Source organism: Biomphalaria glabrata, chromosome 3, assembly GCF_947242115.1.
Source record: "Biomphalaria glabrata chromosome 3, xgBioGlab47.1, whole genome shotgun sequence".
In the NCBI taxonomy this organism is placed as follows: domain Eukaryota; kingdom Metazoa; phylum Mollusca; class Gastropoda; family Planorbidae; genus Biomphalaria; species Biomphalaria glabrata.
Window position 1 is genome coordinate 49,005,299 of NC_074713.1, and position 18,538 is coordinate 49,023,836.

At 39.2% G+C, this 18,538-nt stretch overlaps 1 protein-coding gene across 1 annotated transcript; it reads right to left on the reverse strand.

Moving 5' to 3' along the window:
• Positions 1–1,261: 1,261 nt before the first annotated feature.
• LOC106052006 (uncharacterized) lies at positions 1,262–8,931 on the reverse strand. Its single transcript, XM_013207246.2, has 5 exons — positions 8,872–8,931; positions 5,252–5,477; positions 4,176–4,327; positions 3,599–3,778; positions 1,262–2,770 (listed from the first exon to the last, which is right to left on the reverse strand). The coding sequence occupies exons 2-5, from the start codon at positions 5,453–5,455 to the stop codon at positions 1,984–1,986; spliced, it is 1,323 nt and encodes a 440-aa protein (XP_013062700.2). The 5' UTR covers positions 5,456–5,477; positions 8,872–8,931; the 3' UTR covers positions 1,262–1,983.
• Positions 8,932–18,538: the final 9,607 nt, after the last annotated feature.

The window sequence follows — 18,538 nt, forward strand, 5'->3', positions numbered from 1 at the left end:
CTGATATTTACGTGTCCACTATAACGAATAAATCTACATGTTCTCAATACAGAAAAAATCTACATGATACTACATGTCCACTATAACGAATAAATCTACATGTCCTCAATACAGAATAAATCTACATGTCCTCAATACAGAATAAATCTACATGTCCTCAATACAGAATAAATCTACATGTCCTCAATACAGAATAAATCTACATGTCCTCAATACAGAATAAATCTACATGTCCTCAATACAGAATAAATCTACATGTTCAGTATAACGAAAAAATCCACATGTCCACTAGAAATAATAAATCTACTAGTCCTTTACAAAGGGTGAAACATGGGTGCACTATCGAAGGCATTTAAGGCTTCTCGAATGCTCCCATCAAAGATGTCTCGGCTTCATAATGGGCATAAGCTGGCAAGACTGCATTACAAAAAACAATATTCTGCTGGCTAGAGGCCGGTGTGGACAGTATAGAAACACCAATTACCATTTGACAGCTGCGCTGGGTCGGACACGTATCCCGCATGGGAGACGACCTCATGCCAAAGGCGATCTTCTTTGGCGAGCTTAAAGGAGGACGGCTTAACAGAGGTATTTTCTATAACGATCAAACTCGGGCGCCAATTCGCCCTAAATGGCGTAGAGGAAAGAAGCTGGCAGAAGAAGGCGTCTAAAAGAGACAGTTGGAGGGAACTCACTAAGGCTGCGGGACATACATTTGAGACCCAAAGGAAAGCCCTTATTGAAGACAGGCTCAGAAGACGACAGCAAACTGATATAGACCGCCGGTGGACTACTACTGCAAATGCACAAGATGGGGAAAGTATGTAGTTTTCAGTTGGGTTTGCTTAGTCATGTGAAACACTGCACTCATCTTTAGCCTTCGGAATTGAATACATTGCCAATATTATTATAATGAATTAATATACATAAATGTCCACTAACATGGATTGTTTAGCTATCAAGAAGAATAATTTATATTATCTGTTGGCTATAACGGAATAATTTAGCTATCAGCTAAAATTGATATATTAATATATTCTCTATAATGGATACAATCACTTTATTGGATTGATTCATACATATACTTTATATCAGCTTAATGTAAACATCTATTCGTGCACTGATAAATCGGTTTATATAAAATAAACTTCCATCCCCCCAAAACACATTTGATAATACAAGAGGTATGTGTATAGTCCCTCGCACATTCACTCTGACAGTGGGTTCTAAATTATAGATCTACGACTTTAAAAGTGACAGTGATATAGACAGTGATATTAGATACCCGAACACGTGTGAAATAATTATAGTCTTTGCTCTGTCGAGCAGGGGCGTAGCTAGGAATTTGCCATCATTTGGGGGCCCGGGAGGCTTGGCTTAATATTAAATGTAAAAAAAAAAACACTCATTAGGTGGCTTCCCTAAAGTGGGGGCCCGGGGAATTTTCAAATTCTCCCCCTCCCTCCCCACCCTAGCTACGCCACTGCTGTCGAGGACAAAATAGATCTTTTTTTTTATACTAACTATTAGTGTTGTTCGGCCGTGACTAAAAGGAAGCGGAAGTGTCAATACAATATGACGTAATGCAAATTAAAACAAATGAAAATATGTTTGACAAATACGGAAGTCTTATCTTTGTGCTATTTGTAAATGTTTTTTGTATACAGCATGCGGCCTTTGGAGGGAAATACCGAAAATAAAATACAAAGGTTTCGTAGAAAGATTGCGATTTTTCCCGAATCGATGCGTTCAGGGTGCGAATTTGAAAACCCAATCTTTAGCAAGCAACTAAGAGGTAAAAGGAGTCTGTGTACGAAATTTCATGTGAATCCGCTCCTCTGTTGCTGGGATCTCTTGATACATACATAAATGAAAGAATCATTCAGTTGTATTTTGCGCTTGTAATATAGATTCTAATGAATACATTTATATATCCAATATATCCACAATTATGATTTGACTCGAGAGTTTTATAACAAAATGTTACAGTCTGACTTTGCGTCTGTGTTTTAGCTTTGGGAGGCTATATGTGCTCAAAATGCGCTTTTTATGTTGCCTCCATAGCTGAGGGAGCCAGACAGCGCCTCTAGAGGACAAGGACAGAGGTCCGCCTCTGACTGTAGCAGCATTATGTGTGTCACTCTCAGTAGAAACAGCGTCCTTGGCAACGCTTGCATTATGGGAAGTGACGTTTCCCGGTGTTGTTGCTACAACTACGCTTCCAACAGAGTCCGGATATCGCTCATCGACAGAATGCGCCGTGATAGCAGGAAGTGGAAAGATTGGTGCATTGATAGTCTCTGAATGTGCATTGATAGTCTCTAAATGCCTTGCGTTGTGACTGTAGGAATTCAGAGAAACTTTGTTATGTGTTGTCCCCTTTACATTTTCTGAATGAGACACTTTCTCTTTTGAAGTGTTGGCGTAAAGTTGCTCCGTGGTCGCTACTAAATGTCCAGTGGATACGCCTACGTCTGAATGTTCAGCACCTTGCTGCAGTACTTCAGGCGTAAGTTCATGAGGACCGTCGCTAGCAGAAGCAGACGGTATATGCATGAACGAGTTGCTATATTTAGCCTCCGCGTGGCTGTCCCTGTGGTCTTTGCCTATGATGAAGTGTTCAAAGTCTTCCAGAAATTGAGTCACGTCAAGGTCATCTCGACCTTTAAGGACGACGCTGGCTTTCTCAATAAGCGGTTTGCTAAAGGCCATCAACTCTTCCTTACATCTCCTGTGGTCCAGCCTCCTCTTGTCTTGACGCCATCGTAACCTGGGGGTCAAAGAAGAAGTGGAATGTATGCAGGCCGTTGTATTGCATAGAATTGTTTTTTTTTTTAATTAGTAGGCTTTAAAATTGTAACAAGACCAATTAGAATGGAAAAATAAAGAGAAGATACCACTGGAGGATATAAAGAGGAAGGTAAGTAATTACACACTGCCACAGCAACAAAATATTAGAGTGAAAAAAAGCTTTTCAAGTGCACAATATTAAAGTGAGATGTAAAATGCATGTATGTTCCCTAAAAAAATATTACTTAATGTAAGCTAGATCTAGATCTATTTAGAAAATAAACTTTTAATTTTTTTTTTTTGTGTAGGCTAAGTAAGCAAAAGTATCACAGACTAATTCAAATGTATATTTAAAAAAAAAAAAAAGCTCACAATTTATAGCACATCGGCACTGTGCGATACTGCGTAATCGATTTGTCGTTTGTAGTATTAATACAGATATTATGGGACTGTTGATTATACACATATATATATAGAGAGAGAGACTTAAACTCCTTTTCCTTTTTTAAAAAAATGTTAAGATATAAATTTTAATCGGCATGCCAGTCAAAACAATATTCAAAATTAAGTCATCAGAATTTTCCGAATATCACTTGATGAATAGGTCAATGTGTCAAAACTACCGGAGGTATAACTGCATTTACAAATCAAAGCCGAAAATAGAGACTCTTGCTAAATCATGCGCGAAGACAGTTATTCTAAACAGGAGACCTAGAGATTAAACTCATGGGACACTAGACCACCCAAATGAAAGTCTGTAGTTCGAATACTGTTCTCTAATAGCTAGTTACAGCGTTAGGAAACTGACCTGGCCAGGGCTTTCACCGTGTGCTCACTACGTCGGACGAAGTCTGCTTGCTTCAGGAGGTCACGACCTAACTTTGTGTTCAGTGGTTTCTCTCGAGTGACCTTTTCAATTTGGTTCTGAAGACGCTCTTCCTCCTTGTGTTTGACTGAGTCAGCAGACGACTTCATACTAGCGACACTTCTGAAAGGCATTAGAGATAATAACATTGAGCCTACGTAAGACAGAGACCCACAAACAGTAGAGAATGAGACAAACAAACAAAGAAAGTGACAGAGACGTCAAGCTGTGTCTTTCTTTGATTGAGCATATCTATTATATGTACTATGTATATATTAGTATTATTATTTGTATTTTTAAGTTAGAAATGAACGAGTATTCATTCTCTGGCACTGCCAGGGTCGACTTTCGCTATGGAGAAACAAAATTCATTGTTGTCCACTGAGGAATTTTCTGGTGATGTGGCAGGTCTGCAGCAGTACCGCCCTCTGACAGACAACGAGGATGTTCCTAGGAATGTTAAGGGCCTTGAAGGTATCTGTGATGTCAGTTGTCCTTATTATTATTACTATTTTATTACCTGTTTGTGACCCATGATGCACTTTCCGGGACACCAAAAGAGCTTGAATCTTTGACGTAACTCCTCGACAGGAGAGCTCGTTGCAAGGCCTCAACTCGTGCTTTCTCTAACGCTAGACTGCTGTCCAGACCAGGACTTCGCTCCCTTATTTTCTGATTAAAAGTCATAGAAACAAAAGACAAAGTTAAAGGTTGTTCTGGTAAAGGAGATGTAGAGAAAGGAAGTTCTCAATGCTTTTAGTTCTACATTTTGCTGAATTTTCGTCCATCATGTCTACTTTCTACCAGCAACTGGTAGAAAAAAACAGAAATGTTTTATTTAAGGAAGGGTTGGTTGACCTCACCCCCCCCCACTTTTTTTTTTTTCCAATTTACGCTCAAAAAAATTAGTAGTTGTAGTTTCGCTTTATTTATTTATTTATATTTTTTTTTGGGGGGGGGGGGGGGAATTTGTGGAATTCGTTGGCTGTAGTTTTGCTTTAGTTTTGTTTTTTTTTTTCGGAAAGAAGATGGTGATTATTGGGCCTAGAAAAAACCTCTGGACTTAGGCGACTGTAATTTTGCTGTAGTGTGTCTTTTTTTTTTTTTTTTGGGGGGGGGGGGGGTAGAAAGGGAGATTGCATTAATATACTGCCAATGGTAGCTTTATACATTTACACACTACCGAATATCATAATTATACACTGCCAATGATTTACAATGCTTGTCATAATCTTCGCTTAGGGCTAGAATCTTTCAAACCAACTTTGATTTAAACGTCAGCGAATAATACTATGTTATTTATTACCAAGATAATGTTTTTTTTCCCTAAAATATTAGATCTATATGTATTTTATTATTCAATAATTTTTAGAGACGGTCTATGCTTATTTCTAAGCCAAAAAAATACTCTGACCATTCTAATAATTGTCTTTTGTATAGAATTTTTTTTTTTTGCGTTGTTTGATTTATTTTTATTTTCTATCTTCATCGATTGTTTTTACCCCCAGTGATTGTTCTTATTTTAATGATTGTTCTTATCTTTAATGATTGTTCTTATCTTTAATGATTGTTCTTATTTCCAAAGATTGTTCTTACCCTCAGTGACTGCCCTACTCTCCATTTCTCATAACTTTGATTCTTCTGGCATATCAGACTAGCGCGGTTGAAACTCTGACTCGTCTGCTGCAGAGCTCTGTCTTCTCTGGCATTGACCTCCCTTGTCTTCAGCCTCTCTTTCACTGCCAACTCGATGGCCATACTACTGAAGTAGGAGTCGTGGTATAAATGACCCATGTCCATTCTGCTGTCCACTGTGGTAAGCCTAAATAAAGTGAGTCCGAATGACAATAAATATAAGTAACAGAAAAAGGTTGAGCAGAATAAGTAAAGTAACACCCACATGTGAAGTATCCGAAGGATCTACCTATGGCAGCGGTTCTCAAATTTTTAAGCTCGCGACCCCTTTTTATAATCCCATACTTTTCCGCGACCCCCCCCCCACACACACACACATACAGCAATAGAAGAATAGACAATAACAATCCATATTTTCGATGGTCTTAGGCGACCCCTGGCAAATCGTCAATCGACCCCCAAGGGGGTCGCGAACCACAGGTTGAGAACCCCTGACCTATGGGATATATTTGTAGCTAGCAATGCAGCTGATAAGACTGATTTTAATATTTTTACAAATACTATCAGAAGCTATGAAGTACAGGCTATCAACAGCTCTCCCTCAATTCAAAATAAACGTTACCCGCTTCATCATGCGCCCCCGACACAAACACGCTCTCATATTTTGGGCCTGTTAATTTTAGAAGCACTTTTACTTACCCCCCCCCCCCCCCCCCGTCCCCGCCAACAACAAAAAGTTGTTCATTCATACACATTTCCTTTCGCTCCCTTTCTACATTTCTCTTGGTATTTTGTTCTCTAAATAAAAAGAAATATCAATGGACCTCATTCACCAATCGTAAACTAACAACATTTAGCCACGTGATAAAAATGATAAAACAATGAAAAAAAAACGTATCACGTGGTAGCTTGTGTGGATTGTGTAATTTGTATAGAAGAGATAGAGAATCACGTGGCTAAATGTTGTTTGTTTACGATTGGTGAATGAGGTTCATTCGGTTTTATTAAAACTGTAATCGTTTGTTGTACCCCTTTTGAATGTAGCGAAATGACAATAGATCTAGATTTATCTTTTCAATGTTATTAGAATTAGAAGGTTTTTTTTTGTTGTTTTTTTTACTGTGTTGCAAAGTACTATTACTTGCTCTCTCTTTCTCTCTCTCTTTCTCTCTCTCTCTCTCTCTTAATAAAGAAAAAGACTCTTGATCTCTAAATCTTTCATTTAATGCTTTTAGGATTTTTTTCTTTAGACCGCGTCTTAAAGGAAGTGGAAATGACGCAAGGCCTAGTAAGACTAAGTAGACTAAGGGAAAAGAAAAATATTGCTTCAAAAATACGAAATTCATGATATTTTGTATATGCTTGACTGCGGCCTATTTGGGAAATACCGAAAATTTAAAAAAAATACAAAGGTTTGATAGAAAACTTGCGGTTTTTCCCAAGATTGTGATTCTGTCAATAAAACGTTCTTAGTTAGCCTCTAGGAGGTAAAAGCAACATGGATGCGAAATTTCATGCGGATACGTGCGGCAGTTAAAGAGATATCGTGATCAATGAGTCAGTCAATGAGTCAGTCAATGAGTCAGTCAATGAGTCAGTCAATGAATCAGTCAATGAATCAGTCTATGAATCAGTGGTATTTGGTAAATATATAGTAGATTTTGTTAAAAAAACAAAACCGCTCGCATGCATACTATAAAAATAAAAATAATCCCCTCCTTTCTTTCTGTTCATGCAACAATGGAATGTACCAGACAGAGTGAGTTGATATAAGCTTTGTACAAAGCAGACTTTGCATTAGATTGAACTAGAACTTTGAGGGCTGCAAAATATTAGTTTTTTGAGATCTAAGCTTGACACACGGTCTGACGGACAGGCAGCACAAACTAATAGCAGCTTTTCTCCATTCGGGGGCCGCTAAAAATTCATACAATCTAATCATTATAGTCTAATCTCTTTTTTTTTAATATAGTTTCAGGCACCCTTGTGTCATTTTTATAAAAGAATGAATTTTTTTTTTTTTTGTAGGATAAATTATTGTGTAATTAGTTTCTTATTTTACCACCAATATTTTAAAAAATGTTAATTATCAAAATTAGTGACGCCTTTTCATCATGGTTTCATCGTCTCGAGAATCAACCTTTTACAAAAACATACCTCTTGTAATCTTAACCTTTTATTAACAGCCTCTCCACCCCCACCACTCACGACAAAGTGGGATCTTTTATACTGCTTTCGCCAGAGGCGTCTACGGCAAGAGGCGATTTAATAATTTTTTGGAAGAAGAGATTTCAATAAATCTCTGGCAATGCGATTTGATCCTTTTTTACGGTCAAATTTCTCTCGTGTGACGTACTGTTGTTATTTGATACGTCCAGAGAGTGAACATTACATGCCGAGTACAAGACGTCACGCTGAACACAGGATGATTATCAAACCCATCACAAGAGATTAAGCGGTAAAGCACTTGGCTTCCGAACTTGGGGTCCGGGTTTCGAATCCTGGTGAAGGCTGGGATATTTTAATTTCGGGATCTTTGGGCGCCTCTGAGTCCACCCAGCTCTAATGAGAACCTGACAATGGTTGGTGAAAAGAAAAGGCGGTTAGTCGTTGTGCTGGCCACATGACACCCTCGTTAAACGTGGGCCACAAAAACCAGATGAAACAGATGATGACCCATCACAAACGTACATGCGTTACCGTCTCGAATATCTCTCACACTTCAGTCTTGATAAATTATTTATAATTACAGGAGTTCCCCACCAAAAACAAAATGAACAAGAAGATAATTACAATCTATGCGTATCCATGGGTTAGTATAGCCATGCATGCAAAGTAGAAACTGAAATTCTACTTGGTCTTTGGTTTTTCCTGGCCGATTCAGGCAATGAGTTCCAGCCTCTAACGGTAGGCAAGTAGAAAAAAAAAGAGCAAGAATAGGAAATGGAAAATATGTCTTCGTCTTGGATTCTTTTTTATACTTTTTTAGCTGTTATCTTTTGTTGTTGTTTTTATTTTCAGTTATGTTTTAGTGTTTTAGGTATTAGTGCTACTTTGCTTTTCAATCTACCGTCCTGGTGTGTCTGGGGGTTAGCGAGTGTAATAACTGTTTCTCTAATTCATTGTTTCTAAAACTGTGTTCCGGGGGACCTTAGTGTTCCGCGAGGTCTTAATAGGTGTTCAACGAACCACTGGAACAATTAATTAGTAGGCCACCACGTGAAATGATCTCTCTACAAAAAAAAACACAAAAAAACAAAACAAAGTGTTCCTCTAAATACTCAGAATGTGCGAAGTGTTCCGTTAAGGAAAAAATTATAGGAGACAATGTTTTAATCAATTGTGAACATTCATTCAAAACACAACTTACCTAACTTACGACAAGTTGTGCCTAATTCCCGCAGTTTAAGAGATAGATAGAGAGAGAGAGAGAGAGAGAGAGAAAAAAGAAAGAAATAGAGAGGTAAAAAATGAGAGCAAATGAGCAAATAAAAAAAGAAAGGAGGAAGAGAAAGACCAAGAAAGTCATTGAAATATAAGATATTAAGAATTATGCAATTGATATTCCAATTGTGTCCTACCTTTTCTGTAACAAATACTGTAAGAGTTTTCGATGCTACTCTATTGCTATATCCATGTTAAGAGTTCAATAATACACAATGTATGATCTTCTTGTGAAAAGCCAATACTCATAAGATAATAAAAATGGTTGAATTCTAAAAATATCCAAGAAAAACAGCAGAAAGGGCGTAAAGCTATTTTCTATTCAATCGTCAACGTTAATGAAGGTTACACTTATCCTAAAGTTGTCACCCTTATAGTGAAAAAAAAAAGTCATTTGTTTGCCGCTAACACCAATACCTGACCACCCCCTTTCTTTTCCTCAGTTTCACACCACTGGAGAGTACAAACTCCTAATAAGTTCGGGATATCTCTATATCTGAAATGTCAGGAATTCATTCAATACCAAACCTTCTCAAGAATTAATCTTCCACATAGAACATACCTCTTGTAATCTTAACCCTTTTATCAACACCCTCTTCACCTGATCCACCCCCACCACTCACGACAAAGATTCATTGATTAAAATCGATACGTCCTCAGTGAACACACACACAGAGTGTTTTAAACGCTTGGGCAGTTTGTTTTGAGGCGAGAACAAAGATAACAAGAGACTGTCCGCCTCAGTGGGAAACCCACGCCTCTTACTAATACTTCTTTGAAGAGGACTTCAAAACTAAAAGTGACTATTTTTAAAAAAAATGTAAACTAGTAAAATATTTTTTTAAAAATATAAAAATTTCTAGAAAGTTTATATTGAGTGAAATTGTATCAATTATCTTGAATTCATCATGTTGTAATAGGTCTGGACCAGGGGCGGACTGGCTATATGGGCATTCGGGACATTGCCCGGTGGGCCGGTACCAAAATGGGCCGGTAGGACCACCTAAAGGGCCTCATGAATGCCATTATATAACGTATTAAACTTTTAATAATAATAATAATAAGTTATTGTAAAAGAGGCCGTCTGAGCGACGTGTGTGTGTTTTTTTTTTAATCTTTAAGACTCTATAGTATAATGGTAATTTAATCTTACACACTTTCCGAAATAATGTAATAGTCTACATCTGTAGACAGTGCTATTGCTACTAGTAGGCTTCATCATTTTAGGGCCCACACTTTTAGCGGTTGAAAAGCAACGTAAGGCCTACTATATTTCTTACAAAGTTCATTGTCTGCGTTCAGTTACCCATACATGATCAAACTTAACATAATGATGTTGAGGACAGATAGACCTCGAAATGGATGTCCATCATATAATATACAATTTAAGGGCCGTATGGTATAGAAATGCCCGGGCCGATATTAACACTCAGTACGCCCCTGGTCTGGACTAACAATAATAGATTCGTGCGATTGGAAATAGTTTTGTGTACTAATTGTTTTTGTTTAGTGCAGCTGTTGTGCTCATTGCGCTAAAGTCCAAATCAATTTTAAGTTCACGTTTTAGAACTCCAGTCTACCAATACTGTCATAAAGCGATTTGTTTGAACATGCGAACTATTTTTAAATCCTTTTTTTTTTTTAAATAAAGCTTTTCTAAGGGAAAGAACGCCACATATACAGTCATATTTCTCGATACTGCAACAAAAAAATAGGTAGTGGAAGTGCTTGTATTCAGGTCTCATTCTAAAAATACTTCAATGACACAATGACGTCAATACAATAGATTGATTGACTAACTAATTTGAATATAAAAATATTTATAAAAAAAAAAAAAGCAAAGCTAATATGAGCCAATGAAATGCACATATACTGCAATATCTATGAATACTGCAAGATATATTTCCCTTTTCTATTACCCCTCCCCCCATTAATTTTCACTAATTTATTAACTAATTAGTTTGTATGATTGATTCATGTGTTGTCATTGACAAATAATAATAATCTTGTCAGACAGAGTGAGTTAATATAAACTTTGTAAAAAAACAACATTTAATATCTTTCAAATACAGCTATCATCTCAATTAAGAACTATCAATTGGAAGATGCTTTCTACACTATATAAAATCCTTTAAAATAATGTTCGCCTATTAACCACAGTGACATCAGTTCTGGACGAAGAGGTCGGCTCCTCTCTATTAAGAATTTTTTTAAAAATACAGCTTTAAACATTCCTTTAGTCCTCTGTCAGTCATGGTGTTTCAAGGTCATTTGTCATCAATCAAAAGTGCATAGGAGCCCAATTGATTATACATTAATTATGAGTATGCTGTTTGTGTTTACATCAATATTATTATTGTCATAGTAGTTATGCTGAGGTAGACTATTGTAGTCAAACTGAATTTCAATTCGTTTGGACCAACAAAATAATTCTATCTTTAAAATGACTTTTATTTTATAGAACTATTTAACTCTCCTTTGGGTTGTCTTTTTCTTTAGAGTGCTAAATAATTGCATTTTTTAAAAATTTTTCATTGTATCTGTCCGTGATGGTGAGATTCATAACAAACGAATATTCAAATTTGACTAGAGTAACAGTAACACCTTTAGTAAAATCACTAAATTTAGAAAGCCTTGAGGATAGAAGACTCAAAAGTAAAGTAGCAATTATACATAGAACGCTGAACCATAATGGGAAGCGTGGTCGAGAGGCCAAGTGCAGAGTTGTGTTTACTGAGCACCTAAAGGCAGCACGAAAAACCAACTCCTAGATACCCCCTCCCCCCCACTGGTCCACAAATGAGATTGGACCAAAAGCGCTCTGAGCATGCTATAAGCATGAAAGTAGCGCTATATTAAAGCTATAATAATAATAATCTTTAAATACAAAAACAAAACCTAATAAAATACTTAGAAAGACACAAAGATAAAGGCACGTTCCTTTTGTACAAATGCTCACTCTTCACTAGCGCTATTAGAACGGAATGAGTTGCCTGAGCCAACCAGGAAAACCAATGACTTGGCAGAATTTAAGTCATTGGATAACATGAATGACTAGGTGCATGTCGCGTAGGACGTAATCATCTTCTTTCTTGAAGTAACGTCTGTATTTTATAAGATAAGATAACATGCATATAATCCCGAATAAATTTTGCTTATTTTTTAAATGGCATCATTAGTGTGAATATAATTGGGCTGGAAGTCATCTGTCATTTCAAGTAAGGCAGTATCAAAATAATGGTGCCTCCCAGACAGTTTGAGATTAGTACAGTATCAGATTTTGTTTATTAGTTTTCACATTGTCTAAGATATTAAAAACATACATCGATAACATATTCTGACAATTAATCAATAACCTGACTGACTATGAAAACACCCGTTTTATAACATACATTCTTAAATTCAAAGAGTTGTCAGCCCTTATCTATTTCATATTAGTAAGCACTGTTTGGTATGTTTAAGTTGTGAGTCTTCTGAAATCGTTTAGAAGTCATTAGTTACTAGACTAGTGTGTACAGACTGGGTTGACTTTGTTATCATTGGAATATAGACAGAATTGGACAAATTAACTCTTTCTCTCCTAACTGACGATACCAGCGTTGATTCCAGCAGAATGTGGTAAATAATTACGGAGAGAAGGAGTTAAGACATCGGGATGAGGACACGTACACGCACATATATACACAAACACAGTCACACACACACGCGCAAATTTAGGCACAATCAAATACTGACACTTAAGTCAAGAACACACACACACACACACAGGCAGCTGTTTGTAATTTATTGGATGCGTTGACAGGCTCTTTGCAAATCTCTTTGCTGGTTTCTAAGTGTTTACGCTCATGTACAATTCATCATGACCCTCCACCCCTCCTCTCTGGGACTCTTTATTTAGACCGCAGATTCATGATAAAATTTATTATTTTAATTACAACACAAGATACTGAACATTTTCAAAGAGAATTAGATGAGTGATATAAATAGGAATCAAATCGGAGCATGTCTTTCCAGCCAAGAAAACTACCAATTATTAAGAGTAACAAAAAAAAAATAATAAAACAAATAAAGACTACTTATTCATTGCATGGTAAACCAGTTATAAAGACTGAAAATTGAAAATACATATGTGTTTACTGTCTGTCTGTCTAATACGACCATAGAACACCATATGTCTCCCACTTCTCAATCTCCGACTTCTTGGTTCAAGTTGAAACTTAATACAACTCTACATTTCTCTTAACAAAACATGAATCAATCCAAATATTAACCAAATAGCTAATTAAATAGTCTTAATTAATTAATTAATGTATGATATCGAAAAAGGGAAATAAAGCTTAGAGTATTGAGATATGTGGTTGTAAATGTGGAGTACTTCTGGTTAGATAAGATTCTTTTTTTTTTGTATTTTATGTTTAAATAAACATGCAGACGACTCTCTCTGTTATACACATGGGCCATTTTTAAAACCAATATTTAAAAGTTTGATATACTTAGGATTATCAGAAGTTCGATTAGAGGGTCAACATGTCCTCCATTTTAAGGCTGTGTTCCAGCAGACATTGTCTTAAAGTGTGAAAATGTCCGTCTTTTACTGTGTTGTTTACCTGGAATTTTATCTAATCATCAAATTTCATAACTTCTGGGTTTAAACACAACCTCAGCAATGAAGTATTGTCAATGTCATGCATGCGGTACCCAAGGGATCAGCATTGTAGGACAGAATGAGAATGTGCGTTTTTAACCATTTTTGTGTGTGAATAGTTAAGTTCTGTAAATGCTTCTACTGAAAAAAAAAAGCTCCGCCCCTGACCACGCTGCCGCTGAGGTAACTCTTGACATCCTAGCAGGAGGAGCTAACATAAATACTTTTTGCCTGGGAGGGGGGTTGATGAGCGTCCCAAAAAGAAAAACAGTTGTTAAAAAATTGATACAATTTTTTGCAGTCATTGAGTTTCCTTTGTTTATTTAAGTGTCCCCCTTCGAAAAACTTTAACCTCTTTTCTGTCCCCCTTCGATCTTGTAAGTGTCTGGTCTACACATATATAGTACAATATACTGATCAAAGAGATAATTATATGATCGAGTGGTTTGGAAATAGATTTTAATAGAGCTTTTAGGTTTTTTTTTGAGAAAATACAATAACAGACAGAACAAAAGCCAATGTTGGTTTTCTCAGACTATTGTGAGCACAGTGGCGTAGCTTGGGTGGGGGGAGGAGGGGGAGAAGCCCCCCGGGCCCCCAAACGATGGAAAATTCCTAGCTCCGCCCCTGTGTGAGCATGGTCCAGATTTCGAAACCCCACCTCCCATTCGCAATAATCTTCAATTTGGAGCGACTGAAACTTACAAATAAAAACACATTGCAATGGAAGTCACAATGGGCTCAGTAAGGGCGTAACAAGGTTGGTTTAGCATTTGTGCAGTGTTTCCCAAACTGTGTTACACGGAGTCCTAGTGTTCCGCGAGGCCTGAATAGGTGTTCCACGAACTACTGGAATAATTAATTAGTAAGCCGTCGCGTGTATGATATATTTATCATATGATATCGTATGATATATGTATATATATATATATATATATATATATATATATATATATATATATATATATATTGTTATAAACCTGGTGGTGGCACTGAGAGGGGTAGTGGTGTGTGTGTAGTCAGCCGACGCAAATCGCCCCCAGGCCAGCGCTAGACGAGCGGTCAAGCGTGACGAGTTACGACTGTCAGCCGAGTCGAGCGTCAACAGGACAGTTCGGGAAGGATCGCCGACGTGAACAGAGCTCAGGAGCGTCACGAGAGTTATAGTCATCTGACCACCTAGAAACGTCGATGGGCGTTCTGTCCGGTTCGAGAAGGCCAGTAGGGACCCTATATAAGAGAGGAGGTGTCGCAGTCAAGACAGTCGAGAAAAGGGGCTCAATACAGCAAGGTTCACGGCAGGGGTTCAGAGCCCGGTTCACTACAGTCCGGTCGACTACAGCACAGTTCAGCGGTGTGGTTCTGTACGGAGCATTACGACGGTTCAGTGCGGAGTACTATCAAGTACAGTTGAGACGAACGGCGTCTTGATCTTGGTCTGTGATCGAGTCCGACACAACGAGCCTAGTGTGTGAAGTCAGTCCTGAACTGTTGAACCCAGTGAAAGCCCGGAACGAGACGGAGAGGCCAGTGCAAGAGTTGATACGGCGGAACGGTGTTATCGAAGAGGTATTTGTACGGTCTTGTGTTACGTGCTGCCAATTGTACAGTATTGGCTGTTATTTCTTCAACTATTAAAGTGTTACGTTACTTTGGAGCCCTGAGTTGTCAAGTTCTTTAAGTTGGTGGTGTCGTTTGGTGCAATTTGCAGAGAGCCTGGATAGTGAGATTCGTAACAACTGGTGTCAGAAGTGGGATCGGATCGGAATCGGATTGGACCGGATCTACTATGGCTCGTCTGAAACTGCTGTACGAACTTGAATTTAGAGAACTGAAGGAAGAACTCCGTGGACGAAGGCTGAAGGTATATGGTAACAAGGAAACTTTACAAGCACGCCTCCGAGAAGACATGTTGGAAGAAAAAGAAGATCCGGACACATATCTTTTTGAAGTCGAACCTAACTTGCTGGAACAGATCACCAGTATCATGCAGCAACAGATCACCAGTATCATGCGGGAACAGATAGCAGCTATGAACTCGGGGCTGGAAAACACCAATTACAAGATAGATGCCATGAATACCAAGATAGCCGACATGAACCAACGCATACCTGCTGTGGAGGAGAGAATCATCAACTCAGACGTTCGTTCAGATGCTAATACCAGAGAGAGGAGCCTTGGTGGTGATCATGAGGACCCATTGAAACCTGACGAAGCCGTTGAGAGACATATGCAAGTCGAGAGATACCAGCCAGGTCCGGACCTAACAGACGTTGGTCCAGCTGCCAAGACTGAAGATGAAAGTCCTGATGGTGGTGAAGAGAATCCAAGGAAGCTTGACGTTGAAGTTGATGGACATTCGCACGATGGAAGTCATCGACCGGGTCTGAAACCAACAGGCGATTGGCCCGATACTGAGACGAGAGAGAGAGGCCCTGATGGTGGTGAAGAAAGCCGAATGGAGCCTGAAGCCGAAGACGAGGGACCTTTGCACGAGGAGTGTTACCAACCTGCCCCACAAGCATGCCCTCCAGACAAGGCTGACGATGATGACCTGTCCCACAATTCCCTGTCCTGTGAATTTGAAGCCCATCCCAGTCCTTCTTCGCAAAGCCCTATGAAGCCACCTCTTTGGTCAACAATCTTGGTAATCCCTGCCCTTACATCCTATACCTCTCCATGTGTCAAGTGGCTGTCCTCAGTACCGACCGACAAGAGAGCGATGCAACCACAACGTCACTGCAACAAGAGGACGATCAACTGGAGGAAAAGAAGAAGGCGGCGTTTGCGTAGTCCAAAGTGCATGGTGATCCTACCAAGAAATAACTGCAGCCACATGAAGACCAACTGGCGGAGAAGAAGAAGAAGGCGACTTTTGCTGAGTGCAATATGGATGACCATGCGATCACGAGGTCGATACAACCAGATGAAGGCTAACTGGAGGAAAAGAAGAAAACGTTTTCTAAACTCAACGTGGATGACGATGAAAGCACGACGGCGAAGCAACCAGGTTAAGGCCAACTGGAGGAAGAGAAGGAAGCGACCATTGCTGACTGCAACATGGATGGCTCCATCAAGCTCAAGAGGCAAGCCAACTGCCACTGATCGCCCCCCGCCTGCAGCGATGAAACTTTACAGCCAATGTCATGATGTTGATTCTGTCCGGGACGGACAGATCTAAGGAGGGGGCAGTGTTATAAACCTGGTGGTGGCACTGAGAGGGGTAGTGGTGTGTGTGTAGTCAGCCGACGCAAATCGCCCCCAGGCCAGCGCTAGACGAGCGGTCAAGCGTGACGAGTTACGACTGTCAGCCGAGTCGAGCGTCAACAGGACAGTTCGGGAAGGATCGCCGACGTGAACAGAGCTCAGGAGCGTCACGAGAGTTATAGTCATCTGACCACCTAGAAACGTCGATGGGCGTTCTGTCCGGTTCGAGAAGGCCAGTAGGGACCCTATATAAGAGAGGAGGTGTCGCAGTCAAGACAGTCGAGAAAAGGGGCTCAATACAGCAAGGTTCACGGCAGGGGTTCAGAGCCCGGTTCACTACAGTCCGGTCGACTACAGCACAGTTCAGCGGTGTGGTTCTGTACGGAGCATTACGACGGTTCAGTGCGGAGTACTATCAAGTACAGTTGAGACGAACGGCGTCTTGATCTTGGTCTGTGATCGAGTCCGACACAACGAGCCTAGTGTGTGAAGTCAGTCCTGAACTGTTGAACCCAGTGAAAGCCCGGAACGAGACGGAGAGGCCAGTGCAAGAGTTGATACGGCGGAACGGTGTTATCGAAGAGGTATTTGTACGGTCTTGTGTTACGTGCTGCCAATTGTACAGTATTGGCTGTTATTTCTTCAACTATTAAAGTGTTACGTTACTTTGGAGCCCTGAGTTGTCAAGTTCTTTAAGTTGGTGGTGTCGTTTGGTGCAATTTGCAGAGAGCCTGGATAGTGAGATTCGTAACAATATATATATATATATATATATATATGGGAACACATTTGGTCTTCAGACAGCATGTACTTATATCCGAATAGTGTGCGCATCCACGATTGTATACGTTCGTAATAATCTCTAATATTTATATACTCTTATCTTATCTTAAAAATAACAGACATTCCTTCAAGATAGAAGTTAAGCAGACCAAATGCCGTATGCGTAACCATGTGTTCATCTAATCATGCATGATAATTAGAGACTTAAAACTGGTTAACTATTTGTTTCAGGCAACGTATTCCATGTTCTAATCATATGTCACTTAAGAAGAAGGAAGACGTGGACGAATTTTCCCCAGCAAATGAAATAAGAAATGTGCTTTTTTTCCCTTTATGTCTTTATGTGCCTTTTTACAAAGCTTATTTCAACTCACCCTGTCTGTCTGTCTGTCTGATAAAAAGTTAGAATTTTTTTCTTCCATTTCCCATTCTTGGACTAAGTTAAAACTTTTCACAATTAATCTCTGAACCTGACAAGACATGAATCTATTTTAAAAATTTACAAATAGTTATTAATTGTTGGTGATTAATTATTTTCTTTGATTTCGATGTGGGATAATAAGTGCTAATTAATTTGATGTATATATATTGTTGGCCTCCTTCAGTCTTAGAACGACTATGGTTCATCTCGCACACTTTTTCACGTGGCTGTGGAGCCCTATTTTGGAGAGACACTCCCGTCCACAAATATCGCAGGTTAAGGTGGCTTTCGCTTCGGTGATAGAGGAGCTTGCCATTGTACGTCTTTCTTCCAGAGCTGAGGCCCATGTTGATACAATTACTTCCAGAGCTGCGGCCCATGTTGATACAATTACTTCCAGAGCTGAGGCCCATGTTGATACAATTACTGCCAGAGCTGCGGCCCATGTTGATACAATTACTTCCAGAGCTGAGGCCCATGTTGATACAATTACTGCCAGAGCTGGGGCCCATGCTGATACAATTACTTCCAGAGCTGGGGCCCATGTTGATACAATTACTTCCAGAGCTGGGGCCCATGTTGATACAATTACTTCCAGAGCTGGGGCCCAAGTTGATACAATTACTTCCAGAGCTGAGGCCCATGTTGATACAATTACTTCCAGAGCTGGGCCTATGTTGATACAATTACTTCCAGAGCTGGGGCCCATGTTTGTTCGCTGTTCATAACATTCTTGGTACTTGGCTCT

What these genes read in the sequence shown, in the direction of transcription:
- LOC106052006 (XM_013207246.2), bottom strand. Translation starts at nt 5,455, where the DNA reads ATGGACATGGGTCATTTATACCACGACTCCTACTTCAGTAGTATGGCC. An exon ending in GAGTAGGGCAGTCACTGAGG is followed by an intron (nt 4,328 to 5,251) that starts GTAAGAACAATC and finishes ACTTTTAATCAG; the next exon opens with AAAATAAGGGAGCGAAGTCC. An exon ending in ACGGTGAAAGCCCTGGCCAG is followed by an intron (nt 2,771 to 3,598) that starts GTCAGTTTCCTA and finishes TTTGACCCCCAG; the next exon opens with GTTACGATGGCGTCAAGACA.